At 40.5% G+C, this 24,299-nt stretch overlaps 2 protein-coding genes across 10 annotated transcripts in view; one reads left to right on the top strand and one right to left on the bottom strand.

Moving 5' to 3' along the window:
• The window catches only part of LOC105478630 (caspase recruitment domain-containing protein 8), a 76,065-nt gene that overhangs the window by 21,820 nt on the left and 29,946 nt on the right, over positions 1-24,299 (bottom strand). The window contains exons 1-3 of one of the 6 annotated variants that reach the window (XM_071087323.1): positions 16,026-16,311; positions 9,213-9,301; positions 1,243-1,344 (exon numbers count right to left, since the gene is read on the bottom strand). In XM_071087323.1, the coding sequence (XP_070943424.1) occupies positions 1,243-1,301 (59 nt within the window). In that variant the 5' untranslated portion in view covers positions 1,302-1,344; positions 9,213-9,301; positions 16,026-16,311. Of the gene's footprint in view, positions 1-1,242; positions 1,345-9,212; positions 9,302-16,025; positions 16,312-24,299 lie in introns of those variants that run through there. The other 5 variants (XM_071087317.1, XM_071087320.1, XM_071087318.1 and 2 more) reach the window with 5 other exon arrangements.
• Positions 9,050-24,299, top strand: part of LOC105478625 (caspase recruitment domain family member 8) — a 36,042-nt gene continuing 20,792 nt past the window's right edge. Inside the window, exons 1-2 of one of the 4 annotated variants that reach the window (XM_011736124.3) lie at positions 9,052-9,215; positions 15,884-16,028. The gene's annotated coding sequence lies outside the window, so the exon portion shown is untranslated. Of the gene's footprint in view, positions 9,216-15,883; positions 16,029-24,299 lie in introns of all 4 variants that reach the window. The other 3 variants (XM_011736126.3, XM_011736125.3, XM_011736127.3) reach the window with 3 other exon arrangements.

Raw genomic sequence — 24,299 nt, 5'->3', positions numbered from 1 at the left:
CAGGCTGGTCTCGAACTCCTGACCTCAGGAGATCTGCCCGCCTCCACCTCCCAAAGTGCTGGGATTACAGGCGAGAGCCACCATGCCCGGCCAAGGCTGCTATTTTTAAAAAGCATGGACTGAGAAGGTTGTAAACAATGTAAATGCATTTGTCACAGCTCTGGATGCTGGAACGTCCAGGATCAAAGTGCTGGTAGACTCGGTGTCTGCTCCTGATTCATAGAGGGCAGACTTCTTGTTCTGTCCAAGCATGGGGAAAGAGAAAGGAGCTCTCCAGGGTCTCCTTCATGAGGGAACTAATTCCATTCATGAGGGCTCTCCTTTATCACCTGACACCTCTCAAAGGCCCCATCTCCTAATAACATCATATTGGAAGTTAGGATTTCAACATATGAATATTGGAGGAACACAAACATTCATTCTACAGCAGTATCTGAATTGCATACACGGAAATATTTGGTCAGATTAATTTGTTTTGAGTTCCAAGACCATGTAAAACAGTGCATTCGTTTTCTACAAATGAGAGATAAGCCGCGTGCTGATGAGGAGCCACTGAAACGCACAGCGGGAGGGCTTAGTAAGTCAGGCTGCATGGTTCTGCTCTGATCTAGGTGCCATGCTGTGGCATTGTCAAGAGCATGGTCAAGGCCATAGGCCCATGCATCAAGGAAAGAGCTGGAAGAACAGTCCTAGACTCGCTTTTGCTCAGGTATGAAGCAGCCATGGTGAAAATCAGGGAAGGAGAGAGAAAGTCTAAAAAGTACACCTGGGCCGGGTGTGGTGGCTCACACCTGTAATCCCAGCACTTTGGGAGGCCGAGGCGGGCAGATCAAGAGGTCAAGAGATCAAGACCATCCCGGCCAACATAGTAAAACCCTGTCTCTACTAAAAATACAAAAATTAGATGGGCGTGGTGGTGCACGCCCGTAGTCCCAGCTACTGGGGAGGATGAAGCAGGGGAATCGCTTGAACTGGAGATGCAGAGGTTGCCATGAGTTGAGACTGTGCCACTGCATTCCAGGGTGACAGAGGGAGACTCTGTTTCAAAAAACAAAACAAAAAAAGTACATCTGGGTGCCCCTGGGGTTTTCCCCTTCATTCATACAGAGATGAATGAGTGAATAAAATGTGAGCAGAACCTTTCTTCCAGAAAACATCCATGGTGCCCTGTATCTCATGAACTATAACGAGATGCAGAAGAATCAGCCGTCAGGAACCCGCACAGAGCGCAAAGTCACTCACCGTCTCCACAGCTCTTCATCACTGCTGCTACTCTTTTCATGACACTCCTTTTTGTCCATCTGTCAAATGTTGTATTTATCTCTTTACTGTATCTTTTTCACCCTGAAAAAATAAAAAGAGGTTGTATTTAGGTACATGGGAAGAACCGTCAGATAAATCTTAGCTTCCGTGTCTCTAAAAGGTTGACAAAAGCACTTATTGCTCATTCAAAAGAGATGCATCAGTGGAATTGCTCCTAGCAGCGGTAGGTGCTTAGAACAGAGGCCGAAACAGGTGAGCTGCAAAATAGAAACTTTTTTTTTTTTGCCTAATGAAATGGGAGTATGGATTTTTCAAATTCTTTTATTTTTGATGTAGCCCTGCATCTGCAAGTTAAGCCATGTAGAATAGTAACTTCTAGAGATTCCAACCTGACAGAGGCAAAAGTGTGATTATTTTCCTTGCCTTCCATTCTCTCTCGTACAACTCTAATGGTTTCTCTTGCCTAAATCGTCACCTAGATTTCTTTAAAATACTTGGGTTTAGGAACCGTTGTCTGACCCATTACCTTCACCGGTTCTGCTATGACATTTTTTAAAGATTAGATTTTTAAAATAATGGCTTTATGGATATATAGTTCACCAACTACACGATTCACAAACCACACAATAAACTATACAATTCAATGTCGTATATAGCATAGTTACAAAGTTGTAACTATGTAACTAAAACCACCACAATCAGTTTTAGGACAGCATCATCACCTCAAAAAGAAACTCACTAAGCGGCACTCCCCATTCCCCACATGCACGCACACCCAGCCACAGGCACCCACGAATCCACCTTCTGTCTCCACAGGTTTACTCATTCTGGACATTTGATTTAATAGGAGTTGTTATGGACTGAATGTATGTGTCCACCCTCAAGTTCCTGTGTTGAAATCCTAACTCCAAATGTGACGATACGAGGAGATGGGGCCTTCGGGAGGTGATGAGGTCATGAGGGTGGAATCCTCATGAATGGTCTCAATGCCCTTAGAAAAGAGACCCCAGAGACCTCCCTCCCTCTTTCTACCATGGGAGAGCAGAGCAAGAAGTCAGCTGTCTGGCCGGGCACGGTGGCTCATGCATGTAATCCCAGCACTTTGGGAGGCCGAGGCGGGCAGATCACAAGGTCAGGAGATCGAGACCATCCTGACTAACAGGGTGAAACCCCGTCTCTACTAAAAATACAAAAAATTAGCCGGGAGTGGTGGCGGGCACCTGTAGTCCCTGCTACTCTGGAGGCTGAGGCAGGAGAATGGCGTGAACCCAGTAGGCGGAGCTTGCAGTGAACCGAGATCACGCCACTGCACTCCAGCCTGGGTGACAGAATGAGACTCCATCTCAAAAAAAAAAAAAAAAAGAAAAAAAAAGAAGTCAGCCATCTATGAACGAGGAAGCAGGTTCTCTCCAGTCACTGAATGTACCAGTGCCTTGATCTTGGGCTTCCCAGCCTCCAGAACTGTGAGAAATAAATCCTGTTGTTTAAGTCACATGGTCTATGATCCTTTTGTTAAAGAAGCCCAAAGTGACTAAGACAGGCATCAAACAATATATTGTCCTTTGTGATGGATCCTTTCACTTTGCATAATGTTTTCAAGGTCCATCCGTGTTATACCACATAACAGAACCTCCTTTGTTTTCATGGCTGAATAATATTCCACTGTATGGAGACACCACATATTCTCTATCCATTCAGCAGACGATAGACATTTGGGTGAGTTCCACTTTGGGGCTGTTATGAAAAATGCTGCTGTGAATATTCAGGTACAAATTTCCGTGTGGACAGATTATTTCATTCTCTTGGGTGCATACTTAGGAGTGGAGTTGCTGGGTCATATGGTAACTCTGCGTTTAACCTTCAAGGAACTGCCAGACTGTTTTCCAAAGCACCAATTTCCATTCCCACCAGCAGTGTAGGAGGATGCCAGCTTCTCCATATCCTCATCTATAATTGTTATTATAGACCTTTTAAAAATGGCCATTCTAGTACATGTAAAGTGATATCTTATTGTAATTTTTGAAGATTTTTATATAGTAGTAATAATACATATTATTAATAGCATTGTAGACACTTTGGATAACAGAAAATAAAATTAGTGAATTACAAATCACTCAAAATCCAAACGCCCACAAATAATCCATCTTAACTTTTTGACTATTTGGTTTTATTAAATATATTAAAATAGGGTGTCTGGGCGCGGCGGCTCACGCCTGTAATCCCAGGACGTTGGGAGGCTGAGGCAGGTGAATTACCTGAACCCAGGAGTTCCAGACTTGCCTGGTCAGCATGGCGAAACCCATCTCTACTAAAAATACAAAAATTAGCTGGGCGTGGTGGCACACGCCTGTAATCCCAGCTACTCCGGAGGCGGAGCTAGGAGAATTGCTTGAACCCAGGAGGCAGAGGTTGCAGTGAGCTGAGATCGTGCCTCTGCACTCCAGCCTGGGTGACAGAGAGAGACTCTGTCTTCAAAACAAAACAAACAAACAAACAAAAAAAATAGGGTAATACTATGCCTACTTTTTAAAACAAACTATTTGTATCCTAGGAATGCAACTTAATTTTAATAAATCAAATTGTGTTTAACACTCAGGATCATACAGCACTCCACTGTCTCACCATCCTCTCTCTGCAATATTGTTTCAAGCATCTTTAAACACACAAGTAGGTTTACAATTTCTGGTTGCAGGAAACTAGTGGGGGCACCTCTGAATCACCCACAGGTTGATCTTATCCATAGATCAAGTCTTAATACCATCTTGGAACAAAGCCCTACAATTTTGTTTGTGCAATTACAGTGTGTCCAGCATAGTGTGACCTCAGACTCTTTGCAGTTTATTTAAGAGGCTGAAGAAAAATATGTGACCGGATCAGTTTCCATACTGAGTTGAGCTCTTCACAATTACTATTAGAGATTTACAGATCAAAACATGAATTCTAGGCAGATACATCAGGCAGTTGCTGCTGGAGTCACAATGCACCTAATTATATCAGTAGACAAAGCTAGAGAGGGTATATTTGTATATTATATCACCACATATAACAAACCATAATTCTATCTCTGCTACTGAGCAATGCAAAACCAACTCCAATTAGCACCATATTAAGACGAACAGTAAAGCTGCTCAATGAAATTCACAATTTCTTATGTGGTGGTTTTTGTTCTTTGCATCTCACTATTGTTCTACAGTCATGTCATTTTAAAGTTCTTCACAACTTCTTTAAGAAGAAAGTGAAACAATTGAATTAATTATTCAGAGTTCACCTTGGTTGAAATAGTTTGGTTTGTTTTTATTCTGAGGCAACTGGCCATTTAATATTGGAGAGTTCTAAGTTTTTTTCTTTTTTTTTTTTGGACGGAGTTTTTCTCTTGTTGCTAGGCTGGAGTGCAATGGCACGATCTCAGGTTCAAGCAATTCTCCTGTCTCAGCCTTCCGAGTAGCTGGGATTACAGGCATGTCCCACCACACCCTGCTAATTTTGTATTTTTAGTTGAGACAGGGTTTCTCCATGTTGCTCAGGCTGGTTTTGAACTCCCAACCTCAGGTGATCTGCCTGCCTCGGCCTCCCAAAGTCCTAGGATTACAGACATGAGCCATCGTGCCCAGCCTGAGAGTTCTAAGTTCTTAGAAGGTGGTTGTGTTTACCTACTAGAATTTTGTTGGTAGCAATAATCATCTAATGGGAATTCAGAGAAGTGATTTTAAAGATTTGACTTCCAAAACCCTATACAAATGTTTTATTTTACCACCAATGAATTTATCAGCAATAACTGAATATTTATTTATATGCATAATAATCACTCACACATTCCAACTAGACAAACCAAATATTTCTATGCAATTTTCAATAAAAATATAAAAATCTACATATTTCATGTATTTATGTTTAATTGTTATGTTTCTCACAGCCTGCAACAAATTTAATTTAGCTATCCTCTGAACTACAAGCTTCCCTTGCTATAACAAACACTTTTCTTTTATTTAAGTATTGTTATTCCAGAGTTAATATAGTACGCATTCAAATGATTTCTTATTTAGTATCATTTTACCTAGTACCATTATATATTTAATTTTTTTCTCATGAAGCCAGGCACAGTGGTTTGAGCCTGTAGTCCCAGCCACTCGGGAGGCTGAAGTGAGAGGATCCCTTGAGCCCAGGAGTTTAAGGTCACAGTGAGCTGTGAAAGTGTCACTGTATTCCAGTCTGGGTGACAAAGCAATACCTCATTTCAAGAAACAAAATGGAGTTTTTTCCTTAGAAGAATTTAAAGAAGCTATACATTATTTTGGCTAACTTTCTATAGGATTAACTAGAAGTTACTGAGACTTGATCTACAGCCTTTTTTTTCATGAGCCAAAAAGCATCTCTCACTTTAATTACACCTGTATTAGGAGAGTTATGATCAATTTCAGCAGTCATAGTTTCTGAGAACTTGGATAAATATAAACATGAATTACATAAAATTTATATAAGTCCAGGTATTCAAAAATGAGAAATAATGTGATATATGATCAAAGTAATAGCAAGACAATATACAATTAAATCACTCAACAATTACTGGGAATATGTATGAAGCCTTGTTGGTAAAATTCTACCTGGTACTTCTGAAACGAACAAGGCAATGGGAAGTAACAGTTTATCTCGTCTATTACTGAGTATCGATGAAAGCAATAAGGTGAATGGAAAAGTCCATGCAAACTCCGTTTTCAGAATAACGAGGAGACAGATATAATTCACAAATCCAAGTGTTTCTCGCTAGCAGACAAAACTGTGAAGTCAGGGTGGAGCATGGCAGAGGAACAGGGAGGAAGTGCAGAGTGAGAAAACATAAAGAAGTCAGGAAGGGCCAGAAGAGGAACTTCCTGTGAGTAAAGTCTCATACTCGGTGATTTATCTGTAGAGTCTGAATACAAGAGCTGTGAGGTCTGGGCAGTTGGAATGGAGGCTGAGCAGCGGATAGATGTGGTAGAGGCAGGGGTGGATGGGAGATCCTTGAAGATAGAGAAATGGCCTAGTGTGACAGAGTACAGAAGTACTACAAAAACTCACTTGTAGAAAGCACGTTCTGCATATAATCAGACATGGAACTGTCCCATGCATTCCATAATAATTAAGAAAAAGATATTACCGGAGCATCGCTTAAAGGTACTACAAGAAAATAGGTGAGAAGACCAGGACCTTTTGTTTTGTTTGTTGGTTTGTTTGTTTGAGATAAAGAACAATCAAAGGAAAATGATGGACCAAAATTAACAATCATTCTTGGGGGGAAAAAAACTCCACCCACAATTCCTCAGTAAAAAGGATTACACACATTCTCGGCATAATACGTCTCTCTCAGGCCAAAGGCTATCCTTATGCTTCATGTGGATGCTATGAAATCATTCCAGCTGAGGTCAGGAAAATACCAAGTATGACCTTCCCTATTTAAGTTAAAATATTGGAATCTTATTCCAAAATATTGGAATAAACTTGAAATACGGTGATTGAATGGAAGGACATTAAACTATAACTCACTAGACATGTTATTTTACTCTATAGACAAACACAACAAATCACCTGAAATAAGCTACAAAAGTAAGATAAACCAGTAAGTTAGAGAAATAATCTTTTTTTTTTTCTTTTGAGACGGAGTCTCCCTCTGTTGCTCAGGCCAGAGTGCAGTGGTGCAATCTTGGCTCACTGCAACCTCTGCTTCCTGGGTTCTAGTGATTCTGCTCCTCAGCCTCCCAAGTAGCTGGGATTGCAAATATGTGCCACCAAGTCTGGCTGATTTTTCTTGTATTTTTAGTAGAGATGGGGTTTCACCATGTTGGACATGCTGGTCTCGAACTCCTGACCTCAGGTGATTTGCCTGCTTCGGGTTCCCAAGTGCTGGGATTACAGGCATGAGTTACCGTGCCCGGCCAGAAAAATCTTAATATACAAAAATGAAAAGCCTTTTAATATAACAGACTATCCCAATTCCATAAAAGAAGAAAATACACCCATTAAAATAGAAACTATGGTGCCTAGAATTAAACTGTACAAAAAACATGACCCATATAATTTTTTTATGTTGAAATAATTTTAAACATGAAAAAATAGCAAAGATTCGTATAAATCCTCAACCACCTTATCCTAATGTTAGCTATATATAATTGTATTTATATATAATAGTTGTTATATATAAAATAATTGTATATGTACATTTATATCATATATAATCATACATACACATTTATTATATTATATATTATATACAGCTGTATATGTAATTGTAATATAATAATTATACACATAATAGTATATGTAATACAATTATCTAACAAGGAAATTGATGTTGGCATATCCTACCATTACCTAATGTGCGGACCTTATTAGAATTTTGTCTACATTTGTCTGAATGTCCGCTTTCTTCTCCAAGATCTAATTGAGGATCTCACATTGCACTTAGTTGTTATCTGTCCTTAGATTCCTCCAGTCTGCGACAATTTCTTATTTTTTCCTTGTCTTTTGTGATTGTGACACTTTCGCTGAGCATGGTCAATTATTTTACAGAATGTTTATCAATTTGGATTTCTTTGATGTTTTCTCATGATTAGGTTGAGGTCATGCATGTTTGTCTTCTGTGTTCAGTCAACATGCCCCAGCCTTTTTGGAATATTTCTTCACGTTCTGGCGTCACAATTTATTCCAATGTTATCTTGTATATTCCCTGCCCCAGCCCTAGAAGTAACCACTTCTCCACAGATCCTTGGCTCCCTTGTATTCAAAATAGTATTTAGAAACCAAGGTGGGGCACAGTGGCTCACGCCTGTAATCCCAGCACTTTGGGAGGCCGAGGTGGGCTGATCTCAAGGTCAAGAGACGGAGACCATCCTGGCCAACACGGGGAAACCCCGTTTCTACTAAAAATACAAAAAATTAACTGAGCGTGATGGCATGGGCCTGTAATCCCAGCTACTCGGGAGGCTGAGGCAAGAGAATCGCTTGAACCCGGGAGGCAGAGGTTGCAGTGAGCCGAGATTGTGCCATTGCACTCCAGCCTGGGTGACAGAGGGAGACACAATCTCAAAAAAAAAAAAAAAGAAAAAAAAAGTAATATTGATTAAAAATCAAATTGCATGAGAATGCATAGCAGGATACCAAGCAAATACAACTTTTAAATATACAGAAAATAATATTTAAAATACAAACCAAACATATAAATCATGCAGGGGCATTAAACACGTTTCTGGATAGTGGTAACAGCCGAGAGTGGCTGGATGAATTCCAGAGAAATTTCATATATTGCTTCAATTTTATTTAAAATATATTATTACCTATGTCATAGATATTTTGTTTTTAAATAATGGGCAAGGATATTATAAACTCTGCAGAAGTAAGTGTAATCGTGTTTTTTCCTGCCCACATTTTTTTTTTTTTTTTTTTTTTTTTTTTTTTTTTTGAGACGGAGTCTCGCTCTGTCGCCCAGGCTGGAGTGCAGTGGCCGGATCTCAGGTCACGGCAAGCTCCGCCTCCCGGGTTCGGGCCATTCTCCTGCCTCAGCCTCCTGAGTAGCTGGGACTACAGGCGCCCGCCACCTCGCCCGGCTAGTTTTTTGTATTTTTTAGTAGAGACGGGGTTTCACCGTGTTAGCCAGGATGGTCTCGATCTTCTGACCTAGTGATCCACCCGTCTCGGCCTCCCAAAGTACTGGGATTACAGGCTTGAGCCACCGCGCCCGGCCCCTGCCCACATTAAAGATGGCCCAGATGCTCGCACTGACCCTGTTGACCACCCACAGCCATCATGGCGACCGGAAGTCCTAAGAGCTTACTTCCCTCAGTGCTCAGAGAGCCCTCCTTCTCTTTGAGCATTATTTTAAGAGAAGTTGAGAACTAGAGAAACCGACCTAAGGGGATTCTCCCATTTGGCCCGTCCTCCCCTGAAGTCACCACCTGCTGCTTTTCTGGAGCGCTTACCAGGTGAGTTTCAGGAGCCCCAGGGTACAGGAAGGAGAAACGGAGGCTTGTTGCTGGGACACCGCCAGGCTGCTCCGTGTTCTGCTCCTCTTGGTTAGCAAGGAGGGAGTACGACAAAGCGCGTGTCAGAAGGGGAAACAGGGCCCTCCCCTTGCTAAAAACAAATCCCTCTAGGGGCTCGGCATCCTGTTAGTCATAGCTTAAATTTATGACTTCAATGACTTGGCTTGGGCAGTCTTTAATCTCTCTCATACTTAGTTTGTTTTACTTTCTGTAATAATAGTTTTTACACCAATGTTTATGTGGCTAATACTAATAATTTTACACTGTAACTGTATAACTTTAATTATTAGACGTTTTAACCTAACTAACAAACATACGAAAGCTTCCTAAGGGAAACAATTTCTTTTTTCTTTTTTTTTTTGAGACTGAGGCTCCCTCTCTCGCTAGGGAGTGCAGTGGCATGATCTCGGCTCACTGCAACCTCTGCCTCCCAGGTTCAAGCAATTCTTGTGCCTCAGCCTCCCGAGTAGCTGGGACTACAGGCGTGCACCACAACGCCCAGCTAATTTTTTATTTTTTATTTATTTTATTTATTTATTTTTTTGAGACAGAGTCTCACTCTGTCGCCCAGGTTGGAGTGCAGTGGCAGGATCTCAGCTCACTGCAAGCTCCACCTCCCGGGTTTACGCCATTCTCCTGCCTCAGCCTCCTGAGTAGCTAGGATTACAGGCGTCCACCACCACGCCCAGCTAATTTTTATGTTTTTAGTAGAGACGGGGTTTCACCTTGTTAGCCAGGATGGTCCCGATCTCCTGACCTTGTGATCCGCCCGCCTCGGCCTCCCAAAGTGCTGGGATTACAGGCGGGAGCCCCTGCGCCCAGCCGGAAACAATGTTTATTCGGGAATAGAGCATTGCCATTGGGAATAGATATGCCATATTAAACTATGTGTATATTCAGGGAGATAAAGGAAGACAGAAATAGGGAGGATTGCATGTTGTTTTGACAGAATTTTCCTTGGCTACAAAGATCAGTAACAAGGGTGACATTAGTCCGAGGTTGGACCAGCAGAAATATTTTTTAAGGTTGTGAAGACCTTTATGCAAGGTTGTGGCTTTTGTGGAGTCTTTTTCATTTTCAGGCATACAAGGATAACAGTCCTCTCTTCATGGCTTTCCTGGCTCTATTTGTCAGGGTTACCTTAACATAAGTGACTCCATTTTGTTCTGACAACTTTCAGATTTCCCCTTGTGATCAAGAAGTTTCTCTGAAAGCATTCTCCTGCCTCAGCCTCCCGAGTAGCTGGGACTACAGGTGCTCACCACCACACCCAGCTAATTGTTTTTGTATTTTTAGTAGAGACGGGGTTTCACTATGTTGGCCAGGCTGGTCTCGAACCCCTGACTTGTGATCTGCCCACCTTGGCCTCCCAAAATGCTGGGATTACAGGCATGAGCCACCGCACCTGGCCTGCATTTTTTTCAAAGAATTACTGTGGCATTTTTTCCAGTGTCATTGTGTTCTGTGGTTCTTATCTAGTCTTCACATTTATTTACATAATGAACTTTAGTGATGGATTTCCACAGAATTTTTGTCACTACGTGGTTGCCTAGAAGTATATATACTAAGATGGAACATATTGAAATATGAGCTAACTTTTCTCATTCAATTATTGATTACTTAGTTAGTTTGTTTATTATTTGGGGGATGGGATCTTGCAATGCTGCCCAGACTGGACTCAAACTCCTGGGCTCAAACTCCTGCCTCAGCCTCCCAAGTAGGTGGGATTACAGGCATGTACTACATCACCTGGCTCAATTATTTATTATTTATAACTCATTATACATATATTCAGATAACTTAATCTGTGAGCTAAACTCTTCCACTTTGTTGGCAGTCATTTCTGTGTTTGCTGTGTGGCTACGGATGCTATGTGTTTCCTCTATGCTTGAGATAGGATGATGGGGATTCTTCAATGGCTGTGTGAGTTGTTATTCTAGGGCACTTAAGAATATGAATTGGTCAATTTTTTATATCTCTACTGATATTCTGTTGTTCTGTTAATTGCTAAAAGACTATTGATCAGATTTCCCACAAGAGGGGAGGATTATTCTATATCTGTTTATCATTCTACCCATGTATACTATACACATATTGAAAGTGTTAATATGTATACACAAAATTAAAATTGTTCTTCTTATTGAAGTGATCTACTTTATATTTAGTAATGCTGTTTAGGTAAAATGTATTTTGTCTAACGTTATTGGAGGTGCACCTGCTCCCCATTGATTACATTTTTACACAGATGGTCATCTTGCATTCTTTTATTGGAATCTTAATATAACTTCTTCTTTGGGTTTACTTCCTGTAAGATGGAGGGAAATGGTCTTGAAGCCTAATTTGTCTGACATTCATATTGTTGCTCCAGATTCTTTTTAATAACCATGAATATGATATATCATTGCCATTGTCATGTGAGGGGTGGGGAAGTGGCCCCAGCTGGAAATATTTGTGCAGATGAGTATTTAAAATGATAAATTTTGGCCAGGCGTGGTCGCTCACAGCTGTAATTACAGCACTTTGGGAGGCCGAGGCAGGCGGATCACGTGAGTCCAGGAGTTCGAGACCAGCCTGGCCAACATGTTGAAACCCCGTCTCTACAAAAATACAAAAATTAGCCAGGCACGGTGATGCACACCTGTAATCCCAGTCACTGCAGCTCCCTGCACCTGCACTCCCCGCACACCACATTCTCTTAACCAGCCCTATTCTTTTTAGCTCCTATCATGTGTACATATACCTTTTCCTGTACCACAAACATTCTGTATAATCTCTTGTGCTGTTATGTTTTATCGTTCAGATCACGGATATACGTCCAACCCATTAAATAGTACAAAGAATAAGGAACATGTGCAAAATATATTTGTGGAATGAACAAAAGAAGTGCCATAGAGCAGTACAGTTTAACAGAAATATAATCTAAGCCCCAAATGTATATTAAATTTTCTAGCAGCTGCATTTAAAAAAGCAAAAACAAGAAGATAAAATTAGTTTTAATAATACATGTGTAGTTGTATATGTCTACACATATATGTTTATGTATATATATACTTATAAGGCCAGTGCAGTGGCTCACACCTGTAATCCTAGCACTTTGGGAGGCCAAGGCAGGCAGATCACTTGAGGTCAGGATTTTGAGACCAGCCTGGCCAACATGGTGAAACCCCATCTATATTAAAAAATACAAAAAATTAGCTGGGCGTGGTGGTGCACACCTATAATCCTAGGTACTCGGAAGGCTGAAGTGGGAGGATTGCTTGAACCCAGGAGGTGGGGGTTGCAGTGAGCTGAGGTCACACCACTGTACACTCCAGCCTGGGTGACAGAGCAAGACTCTGTCTCAAAAAAAAAAAAAAAAAAAAAAAGTCCGGGCACGGTGGCTCAAGCCTGTAATCCCAGCACTTTGGGAGGCCAAGACGGGTGGATCACGAGGTCAGGAGATCGAGACCATCCTGGCTAACATGGTGAAACCCCGTCTCTACTAAAAAATACAAAAAACTAGCCAGGCGAGGTGGCGGGCGACTGTAGTCCCAGCTACTCGGGAGGCTGAGGCAGGAGAATGGTGTGAACCCGGGGGGCAGAGCTTGCAGTGAGCTGAGATACAGCCACTGCACCCCAGCCTGGGCAACAGAACGAGACTCCATCTCAAAAAAATATATATATATACACACACACATACACACACACTCTTATATATATATTTACATATATATTTATATATATACTTATATGTGTATATATGTATTTTATTTAAATATGCATATATATGTAAATATAATAAAACATACACATATGTTTTTACCCAAAATGTCATAATTTAAACTTGTCAGCAATGTGAAAATTATTAAGATAATATTTATATACTGTTATTTATATTGACTTCAAAACCTGAATGCTTTTTAAATTTATGATACACTTCAATTCAAACTAGCCCCAATTCAATTGTTCAATCACTGCATGACTTTTTCTCCACCTAAGTCATCATGGAGACTTCCCAGCTGCAGAAGAAAGTATGGGGTTTGAGGTCAGCCATTGAAAGCTCCCTGAGAGGCCGGGCGCGGTGGCTCAAGCCTGTAATCCCAGCACTTTGGGAGGCCGAGACGGGCGGATCACGAGGTCAGGAGATCGAGACCATCCTGGCTAACACGGTGAAACCCTGTCTCTACTAAAGAAATACAAAAAAACTAGCCGGGCGAGGTGGCGGGCGCCTGTAGTCCCAACTACTCGGGAGGCTGAGGCAGGAGAATGGCATGAACCCGGGAGACGGAGCTTGCAGTGAGCTGAGATCTGGCCACTGCACTCCAGCCTGGGCGGCAGAGCAAGACTCCATCTCAAAAAAAAAAAAAAAAAAAAAAAAATAAAGCTCCCTGAGAACTGATCATTCTTGTCTTAGAGATGAAGAGGTAAATTAGAAAATAATTTTATTATTTTTCATGAGCACAAAATGGCAGATGGTTGGGTAGTATGATGAAATAATTCCAGTGATCATCTCCAGCCTTGGGTTTTTCTCAGATTTATAAAAGAAATAAAGGGTGATGAAGTTGTTTGAGTAATAAAAGCACAAAAAGCAACTGAGCAGCAGAAGGATGGTGTGGGTGGCTCTGTGTTCAGGAGATGGCTGGGAAGAGAGGCTGGGGCTGTGCAGACGCTGGGCTGGTATCTGCAGAGCAGACTCGCCATGTCGATGCTGGTCCAGACCATGAGGAACACGAACAGGACATTGTGAATCACCATGACATTGATAAATGATCCTTGCGGGAGTTTTATCTGTTTAGATCATGGATGTACGTCAAACCCATTAAATAGTACCAAGAATAAGGAACATGTGCAAAATATATTTGTGGAATGAATAAAAGAAGTCCCATAGAGCAGTTCAGTTTAACAGAAATATAATCCAAGCTCCAAATGCATATTAAATTCTTGTATGTATGACGTAGTTTGACAATAATCTTGTGAATATCCAGGACCAACAGTGGTGAAACTGGTATTGGCTTCTGTGGTTTCAATGATGTGAACATGGATTAGCATGTTGGTGAGCCAGAGGGAAATGAAAGAGGGAACAAGTCTCAAGGCTGATATTCGGATCACACAATAGTTTACCAAACTCGTTACCAATATCGTAACGAGACATTCACACCACAAACCAGGAGAAAACGTTGGTGTTTTCACACAGTATAACTTTCTCCAAGACATTGAAACAAGACTGTATATCATAACGAGACTTTCATTTCACTTAATTCAACCTTTTCTACTTGGCAGAATAATGGTATAATTCAAATTTTATGATCAATTCCTTCTGCTTATAACTTAACAGAACCCAACCTACAAAATTCTTTAGTATCCATTGGTTAAATAAGAAATTGTCTGTGCTGTTGCTAATATGACATGCTATACCTGGACAAACTCCTCTGAGAAAAGTTGAGGCCCCTATACACAACATAAGAACGCAGGCCACATGGTTACCCCAGGACTCACCTAATTCCCTACTGTCTTGAATAACTGTTTGAGTTCTTCAATTAGTTGTCTTTAAACCTAGGTTTATGGCTCAAAACCATATGCAAACTGAAAATCTCATATTACTCTTAATTTGTATTTCCTCTTACTTTGTATTTCTCCTTTTTAAACTTTGTATCTGTTACTTGTTAAATTTTTTCAGAGGCGCAGCTCCTACCAAGATAATACTGAACCAGCACTTTAAAACGATAGCAAAAGATTGTAGAACAGACAAAATTGAACTTATTAATGGACTCTAGGGAGACTTAGCCTGAGAGTTGCACCCTTCAAATCTCATTTGTTGCTCAAATGCTTTTGACATCGATTCCTAGTCACCAATCACTCCCCAGAAGATGAGACGAGACCAGCAAACTGGGACAGGTCCATCCTGGCATCAAGGGACATCAAATCTTAATTACAGAATGATTGATCAATGATGCTTTCAGAGAAAGTTCTTGATCACAAGGGGAAATCTGAAAGTTGTCAGAACAAAATGGAGTCACTCATGTTAAGATGACCCTGACAAATAGAGCCAGGAAGGCCATGAAGAGAGGGGTCTTATCCTTGTATGCCTGAAAATGAAAAAGACTTTACAAAACCCACAACCTTGCATAAAGGTCTTCGCAACCTTAAACAAAAAATATTTCTGCAAGGAACGCTGCCCAGCAATTGCCTGTCCAACCTTGGACTAATGTCACCTTTGTGACTGATCTTGGTAGCCAAGGAAAATTCTGTCAAAACAATATGCAATCCTCCCCATTTCTGTCTTCCTTTATCTCCCTGAATATACTCATAGTTTAATATGGCATGTCTATTCCCAATTGCAATGCTCCATTCCCAAATAAACACTGTTACCTTTAGGAAGCTTTCATATGTTTGTTATTTAGGTTAACACTTCTAAAAATTAAAGTATTGTAGTTACAATGTAAAATTATTAGTATTAACAAGATAGACATTGGTATAAAATTATTATTACAGAAATTAAGACCAATTGAGTATGAGAGAGATTATTAAGACTGTCCCAGCCAAGTCACTGAAGTCATAAATTTAAGCTACGACAAAATTTGTTTGTTTTGTTTTTAACAAGGGGAGGGCGCTATTTCCCTTTCTGACAGCCTCACATGAACTTCCGGAACTCTTTGGAGTACTGCTTTCTTCCTAAGTGACCAAGAGGAACAGAACACCGAGCAGCCTGGCAGTGTCCAAGTCACAAGCCGCTGCTCCTCCTTCCTGTACCCTGGGGCTCGTGAAACTCACCTGGTAAGCGCTCCTGAAAAAAGCGCTCCTGAAAAGCAGCAGGTGGTGACTTTAGGGGAGGACAGGCCAAATGGGAGAATCCCCTTAGGATGCGGTTTCTCCATTTCTCAAGTTCTTTTGAAATAATGCTCGTAGAGAAGGAGGGTTTTCTGAGAATTGAGGGAAATAAACTCCCAGGACTTCCGGTCGCCATGATGGTTGTGGGCAATCAACAGGGTCGCTGCAAGCATCGGGGGCATCTTTAATGTGGGCAGGAAAAAAACACGATTCCTTACTTCTGCAGCGTTTATAATATCCTTGCCCATTATTTAAAATAAAATATATATGACATAGGTAATAATATATTTTAAATAAAATTGAAGCAATGTATGAAATTTCTCTGTAATTCATCCAGCCACTCTCGGATGTTACCACTGCCCAGAAATCTCTTAACCCCCACCCCCGCGTGATGTATTTGGTTTGTATTTTCAATATTATTTTCTGTAATATTTAAAAGTTATATTTGCTTGGTGTCATGCTGTACAGTCTCATGCAATTTGATTTTTAATCAATATTACTTTTTTTTTTTTTTGGGATGGAGTCTCTGCTCTGTCACCCAGGCTGGAGTGCAATGGCATGATCTGGGCTCATTGCAACCTCCGCCTCCCGGGTTCAAGCGATTCTCCTGCCTCAGCCTCCCGAGTAGCTGGGGTTACAGGTGCCATCTACTGCACCGGACTAATTTTTGTATTTTTAGTAGGATGGGGTGTCACCGTTTTGGCCAGTCTGGCATGGAACTCCTGATCTCAGGTGATCCGTCCGCCTCGGCCTCCCAAAGTGCTGGAATTACAGGTGTGAGCCACTGTGCCCGGCCCAATATTACACTTTAAATGTTTATCCACGTTTACATGTAGTTTTAATAATTTATGTTAACTGCACTACAGTATTAATGCAGTGATGATATTATAATCAATGTATCCATTCTTTGATGATGGACATTCAGTTTGTTACCCTGTTTTCTGATAGCAAACCATAATACAATGGACTTTTTATATGCATTTTCTTGTCCACACATAATTTCAAGGGTAGGTGTGTCTTGAAGTTGTCTGGATGTAGCCATTTTATTCTCCAAAGCGGCTGTGTTTTTGCTTATCTCCACTACTGGTTTACGAGTTTCCATAACTACACATTCATATTCATACTTGATTTTTTCAGATTTTCTTATTTGCATCAGTATTGTGGGTGAGAATGATATCTGATAGTGGTTGTCATGCACATTCCCCTGATTACTAGTGAATTTTAACATCTTTTCAGGACATTTGTGTTTTATCCTTTTGATTCCTTATTTATATCATTTGTTCATTTCTTTGTTGTTTGTTTCTTTAATATGTTAAGAATAATTAATTTTATTCCAAAATTTTTAAAATTTTAGGATTTTTTTTTAAGTGACAGGGCTTCACCATGTGGCACAGACTGGTCTCGGACATCTGGGCCCAGATCCTCCTACCTCCGCTTCCAGAGTGGCTGGGGCTACAGGCAATGCATGCAGGGAGGGCTACGCCTTCATGCGTGGCTGGGATTTTTATTAGATGTTCTTAAACATTTCCAGTGTCATATAAAATACATTATTTACTATACAAGAATTTTAGTATTTGAACTTTAAGGAATGTAATTTTGCATTGTTTTCTTGTGAAGATGAATACAGATTTTCGTGGGAGTAAAAACAATTTAAAGTGAAGAGTATTTGGTTTTCTTGAAATAATTTGATTTCTAAAATAAAAGTAAACAATCTAAACTTTTTAAATGCAATATGAAAATGTTTTCAATTGAAATTGTGATAGTAACATTTGATGAGTGGTAACTGAATTTTAATTGAAATTTCAATTGAATGTGTATCACAAGTGATAAAAATCATGTGTATTTTAATTTTAATTTTAAAATTTAAAATTTAGTGTAATTTTAATTTGGTTTGTATGACATCCAAACAAATGAAAGTATTATATATATGTACATATGTATAATAACATAGTGTCATGAAAGTATTATATATATAAATGAAATTTTCCATGTGAAAAATTTAGGTGGAGGTTTTTAAACTGTTTATTTACTTTATAAAGAGTAATAAATTCACATAGTCGGCTGCCCAAGCACAGTTGAATATGTCCTGTAGTATTACTTTATGTGTATATATATATATCCAGAGTTTATGCATATACAAATTTTTGCTTTTTTGTTGAAGAGTAGGTTTACACACTGTTATTTACTATGCCTTTTTTTCATTAACAATAGGTCTTAGTGATAATCAGTATCAGTATTTAGAGATCTTTGACATTCTTTTAAAATTGCATATTGTTTCATCATTGGATGTATCATGATGTCTTTATTCATTCCCTTACTAAAAAACATTTGAGTCACTTCAAGTTTTATTTTATTTTATTTGAGTTTTTATTTTTGAGACGGACTCTTGCTGTGTCACCCAGGCTGGAGTGCAGTGGCGCCATCTCGGCTCACTGCAACCTCCGCCTCCCGCGTTCAAGCAGTTCTCCTGCCTCAGCCTCCTAAGTAGCTGAAATTACAAGCCCGCGCCACCATGCCTGGGTAATTTTTGTATTTTTAGTAGAGACGGGGTTTCACCATGTTGGCCAGGCTGGTCTCGAACTCCTGACTTCAAGTGATCTGCCTGACTTGGCCTCCCAAGGTGCTGAGATTACAGGAGTGAGCCACAGCACCTGGCTGTGAAGGGGGGCTGCCCCTCTACACCTGTGGGGATTTCTCTTCAGGTGGGACAAGAGACTGAGAAAAGAAATAAGACACAGAGACAAAGTATAGAGAAAGAACAGTGGGCCCAGGGGACGGACACACTCTGCATGCGAGGACCTGCACCGATGCTGGTCTCTGAGTTCCCTCAGTATTTATTGATCATTATTTGTACTATCTTAGCAAGGGGAGTGTAGCAGGGCAACAGGTGGGGAGAAGGTCAGCAGGGAAACATGTGAGCAAAGGAATCTGTATCATGAATAAGTTCAAGGAAAGGTGCTGTGCCCGGATGTGCACATAGGCTAGATTTATGTTTCACTTTACACAAACATCTCAGTGTAGCACAGAGCAACAGAGCAGTATTGCTGCCAGCGTATCTCACCTCCAACCACAGGGCGGTTTTCTCCTATCTCAGAATAGAACGAATGGGAATGGTCGGCTTTACATCGAGACATTCCATTCCCAGGGAGGAGCAAGAGACCGAAGCCTTCCTCTCATCTCAGCTGCAAAGAGGCCTCCCTCTTTCACTCCTCCTCCTCCGCACAGACCCTTTAGGGGTGTCGGGCTGGGGGATGGGAAGGTCTTTCCTTTCCAACGAGGCCATATCTCAGGCTGTCTCAGTGCGGGGAGACCTTGGACAACACCCAGGCTTTCTTGGGCAGAGGTTCCTACGGCTTTCCGCAGTGCACTGTGTCCCTCGTTAATCGAGAACGGAGAATGGCGATGACTTTTACCAAGCACACTGCCTGCAAACATATTGTTAACAAGCCACATCCTGCACAGCCCTAAATCCATTAAACTTTGATTCATCACAGCACATGTTTCTGTGAGCGCAGGGTTAGGGCTAAAGTACAGGTTAACAGCATCTCAAAGCAGAAACAATTTTTCTTAGTACAGATCAAAATGGAGTTTCTTACGTCTTCCTTTTCTACACAGACACAGTAACAGTCTGATCTCTCTTTCTTTTCTCGACACACACGTTTCTAGAGCAATGGTTTTTTTTTTTTTTTAAATTATTGATTTCCTGTTTCATGTATCAGAATAGCTCTTTTACTCTGCTATGCTCTATTTGTCTATCTGTTTGTCAGTCTATCCATCTAGAAGTAAATACAGGCCTACGTAGGCAGAGTTCAGTATCCATGCATGGATTCCCTAGGTCTTTCCACTGAGAGACTAGGACAATGATACCTTAGTAGCCATAAACACACATAGTTCCCAGAAACAAGGTTCCTAAAGACTGTTTAGTTCCCGTAAATACCCTTAGTTCCTAGAAACCAAGATTTCGAAATACTGTTTTTGAATACAAGGGAGCCAAGGAGAAGTGTTGACTTCCAGGGCGGGGGCAGGAATATACAAGATAAAATTGGAACAAACTGTGACACCAGAACATAAAGAAAAGAGGCTGGGGCATGTTGAGTGAACACAGAAGACAAATGTGCATGACCTCAACCTAATCATGAGAAAATGTCAGAGAAATCCAAATGGATAAACATTCTGTAAAATAATTGACCATGCTCAGCAAAAGTGTTACAATCACAAAAGACAAGGAAAAAATAAGAAACTCACAGACTGGAGGAATCTAAGGACAGATAACAACTAAGTGCAATGTGAGATCCTCGATTAGATCTTGGAGAACAGAGGATGTTAAGAGAAATGTTGACAAAATTCAAATAAGGTCTGCACATTAGGTAATGGTACGATATGCTAACACCAATTTCCTGGTTGGATAATTGTATTATATATACTATTACATATACAATTATTATATTACAATTACATATATAATTTTACATTATATGTAATACAATAAATGTATATGTGCAATTACTTATCTATAATACAATAAATGTATATGTGCAATTACTTATCTATAATACAATAAATATATTTACGATACAATATATAATAAAATAAATGTATATATACAATTATATATATAACAATTATATATAATACAATTATATATATAGCTAATACCAGGATAAGCTGGTTGAGGATTTACGTCAATCTTTGCTGTGTTTGCATGTTTAAAATTATTTTAACATAAAAAAATTATAGGGTTGTATAGTTGTTTTGTAAAGTTTAACTCTAGGCACCATAGTTTCTATTTTAATGGGTGCATTTTCTTCTTTCATGGAATTGGGATAGTCTGTTATATTAAGAAGCTATTCATTTTTGTATATTAAGATTCTTCTGACCAGGTGCAGTTGCTCACGCCTGTAATCCCAACAGTGGCCGGATCTCAGCTCACTGCAAGCTCCGCCTCCTGGGTTTACGCCATTCTCCTGCCTCAGCCTCCCGAGTAGCGGGGACTACAGGCGCCCGCCACCTCGCCCAGCTAGTTTTTTTGTATTTTTTAGTAGAGACGGGGTTTCACCGTGTTAGCCAGGATGGTCTCGAACTCCTGACCTCGTGATCCGCCCGTCTTGGCCTCCCAAAGTGCTGGGATTACAGGCTTGAGCCACTGCGCCTGGCCCATACTATGCCTGCTTTTTAAAATGAACTATTTGTATCCAAGGAATGCCGCATAATTTTAATAAATCAACTTGTGTTTAACACTCAGGATCATACAGCCCTTCACTGTCTCACCATCCTCTCTCTGCAATATTGTTTCAAGCATCTTTAAACACACAAGTAGGTTTACAATTTCCAGTTGCAGGGAACTAGTGGGGGCACCTCTTAATCACCCACAAGTTGATCTTATCCATAGATCAAGTCTTAATACCATCTTGGAACAAAGCCCTACAATTGTGTTTGTGCAATTACAGTGTGTCCAGCATAGTGTGACCTCAGAGTCTGTGCTGTTTATTTAAGATGCTGAAGAAAAATATGTGACCGGATCAGTTTCCATACTGAGTTGAGCTCTTCACAACTACTATTAGAGATTTAGAAATCAAAACATGAATTCTAGGCACATACATCAGGCTCTTGCTGCTGGAGTCACAATGCACCTAATTATGTCAGTAGAGAAAGCTAGAGAGGGTATATTTGTATATTATATCACCACATATAACAAACCATAATTCTATCTCTGCTACTGAGCAATGCAAAACCAACTCCAATTAGCACCATATTAAGACGAACAGTAAAGCTGCTCAATGAAAATCACAATTTTTTTTTTTTTTTTTTTTTGAGATAGAGTCTCGCTCAGTCGCCCAGGCTGGAGTGCAGTGGCCCGATCTCGGCTCACTGCAAACTCCGCCTCCCGGGTTCACGCCATTCTCCTGCCTCGGCCTCCCAAGTAGCTGGGACTACAGGCGCCCGCCACTGCACCCGGCTAATTTTTTGCATTTTTAGTAGAGACGGGGTTTCACCATGTTAACCAGGATGGTCTCCATCTCCTAACCTCGTGATCCGCCCGCCTCGGCCTCCCAAAGTGCTGGGATTACAGGCGTGAGCCACTGCGTCCGGCTGAAATTCACAATTTCTTATGTGGTAGTTTTTATTCTTTGTTTGCATCTCACTATTGTTCTATAGTCATGTCATTTTGAAGTTCTTCACAACTTCTTTAAAAAGAAAGTGAAACAATTGAATTAATTATTCAAAGTTCATTTTGGTTGAAATTGGTTGAAATATTTTGGTTTGTTTTTATTCTGAGGGAACTGGCCATTTAATATTGGAGAGTTTTAAGTTCTTAGAAGGTGGTTGTGTTTACCTACTAGAATTTTCTTGGTAGCTGTAATCACCTAATGAAAATTCAGAGAAATAATTTGTTTTCGTTTTTGGAGACAGAGTCTCAGTCTGTCACCCAGGCTGGAGTGCAGTGGTGTGATCTTGGCTCACTACAATCTCCTCCTCCTGGGTTCAAGCAATTCTCCTGTCTCAGCCTCCCGAGTTGCTGGGATTACAGGCATGCACCACCACACCCGGCTAATTTTTGTGTTTTTAGGAGAGATGGGGTTTCACCACGTTGGCCAGGCTGTTCTGGAACTCCTGGCCTCACGTAATCCACCTACCTCAGCCTCCCAAAGTGCTGGGATTACAGGCATGAGCCACCGCACCATATCACGCTATTTTAATATAGTCAATACAATCAAATAGTCAAAAAGTTAAGATGGATTATTTATGGGTGTTTGGATTTGGGGTGATTTGTAATTCACCAATTTTCTGTTATCCAAAGTGTCTACAATGCTATTAATATGTATTTTTACTATTATATAAAACTTAATCTTCAAAAATCACAATAAGATATCACTTTACACGTACCAGAATGGCCATTTTTAAAAGGTCAATAATAACAATTATAGGTGAGGATATGGAGAAGCTGGCACCCTCCTACACTGCTGCTGGGAATGGAAATTGGTGCTTAGGAAACATTGGCTCAGTGCCAATTAAGGTTAAACATAGCGTTACCATATGACCCAGCAACTCCACTCCTAATTATGTACCCAAGAGAAGGAAATAATCTGTCCACATGGAAATTTGGACCTGAATATTCACGGCAGTATTTTTCATAAGAGCCCCAAAGTGGAACTCACTCAAATGTCTATCGTCTGCTGAATGGATAGAGAATATGTGGTGTCTCCATACAGTGGAATATTATTCAGCAAAGGAGGTTCTGTTATGTGGTATAACACGGATGGACCTTGAAAACATTATGGGAAGTGAAAGGATCCATCACAAAGACAATATATTGTTTGATGCCCGTCTTAGTCGCTTTCGGCTTCTTTAACAGAAGTATCACAGACCACGTGGCTTAAACAACAGGATTTATTTCTCACAGTTCTAGAGCCTGGGAAGTCCAAGATCAAGGCACTGGTACATTCAGTGACTGGAGAGGACCTGCTTCCTCGTTCATAGACAGCTGACTTCTTGCTCTGCTCTCCCATGGTAGAAAGAGGGAGGGAGGTCTCTGGGGTCTCTTTTCTAAGGGCATTGAGACCATTCATGAGGATTCCACCCTCATGACCTCATCACCTCCCGAAGGCCCCATCTCCTCGTATCGTCACATTTGGAGTTAGGATTTCAACACAGGAACTTGAGGGTGGACACATACATTCAGTCCATAACAACTCCTATTAAATCAAATGTCCAGAATGAGTAAACCTGTGGAGACAGAAGGTGGATTCGTGGGTGCCTGTGGCTGGGTGTGCGTGCATGTGGGGAATGGGGAGTGCCGCTTAGTGAGTTTCTTTTTGAGGTGATGACGCTGTCCTAAAACTGATTGTGGTGGTTTTAGTTACATAGTTACAACTTTGTAACTATGCTATATACAACACTGAATTGTATAGTTTATTGTGTGGTTTGTGAATTGTGTGGTTGGTGAACTATATATCCATAAAGCCATTATTTTAAAAATCTAATCTTTAAAAAATGTCATAGCAGAACCGGTGAAGGTAATGGGTCAGACAACGGTTCCTAAACCCAAGCATTTTAAAGAAATCTAGGTGACGATTTAAGCAAGAGAAACCATTAGAGTTGTACGAGAGAAGAATGGAAGGCAAGGAAAATAATCACACTTTTGCCTCTGTCAGGTTGGAATCTCTAGAAGTTACTATTCTACATGGCTTAACTTGCAGATGCAGGGCTCCATCAAAA

The sequence above is a fragment of the Macaca nemestrina genome, chromosome 20 (genome assembly GCF_043159975.1).
Source record: "Macaca nemestrina isolate mMacNem1 chromosome 20, mMacNem.hap1, whole genome shotgun sequence".
Lineage (NCBI taxonomy): Eukaryota > Metazoa > Chordata > Mammalia > Primates > Cercopithecidae > Macaca > Macaca nemestrina.
The sequence above is the reverse complement of the archived record's forward strand: the minus strand, read 5'-3'. Positions and strand labels throughout refer to the sequence as shown.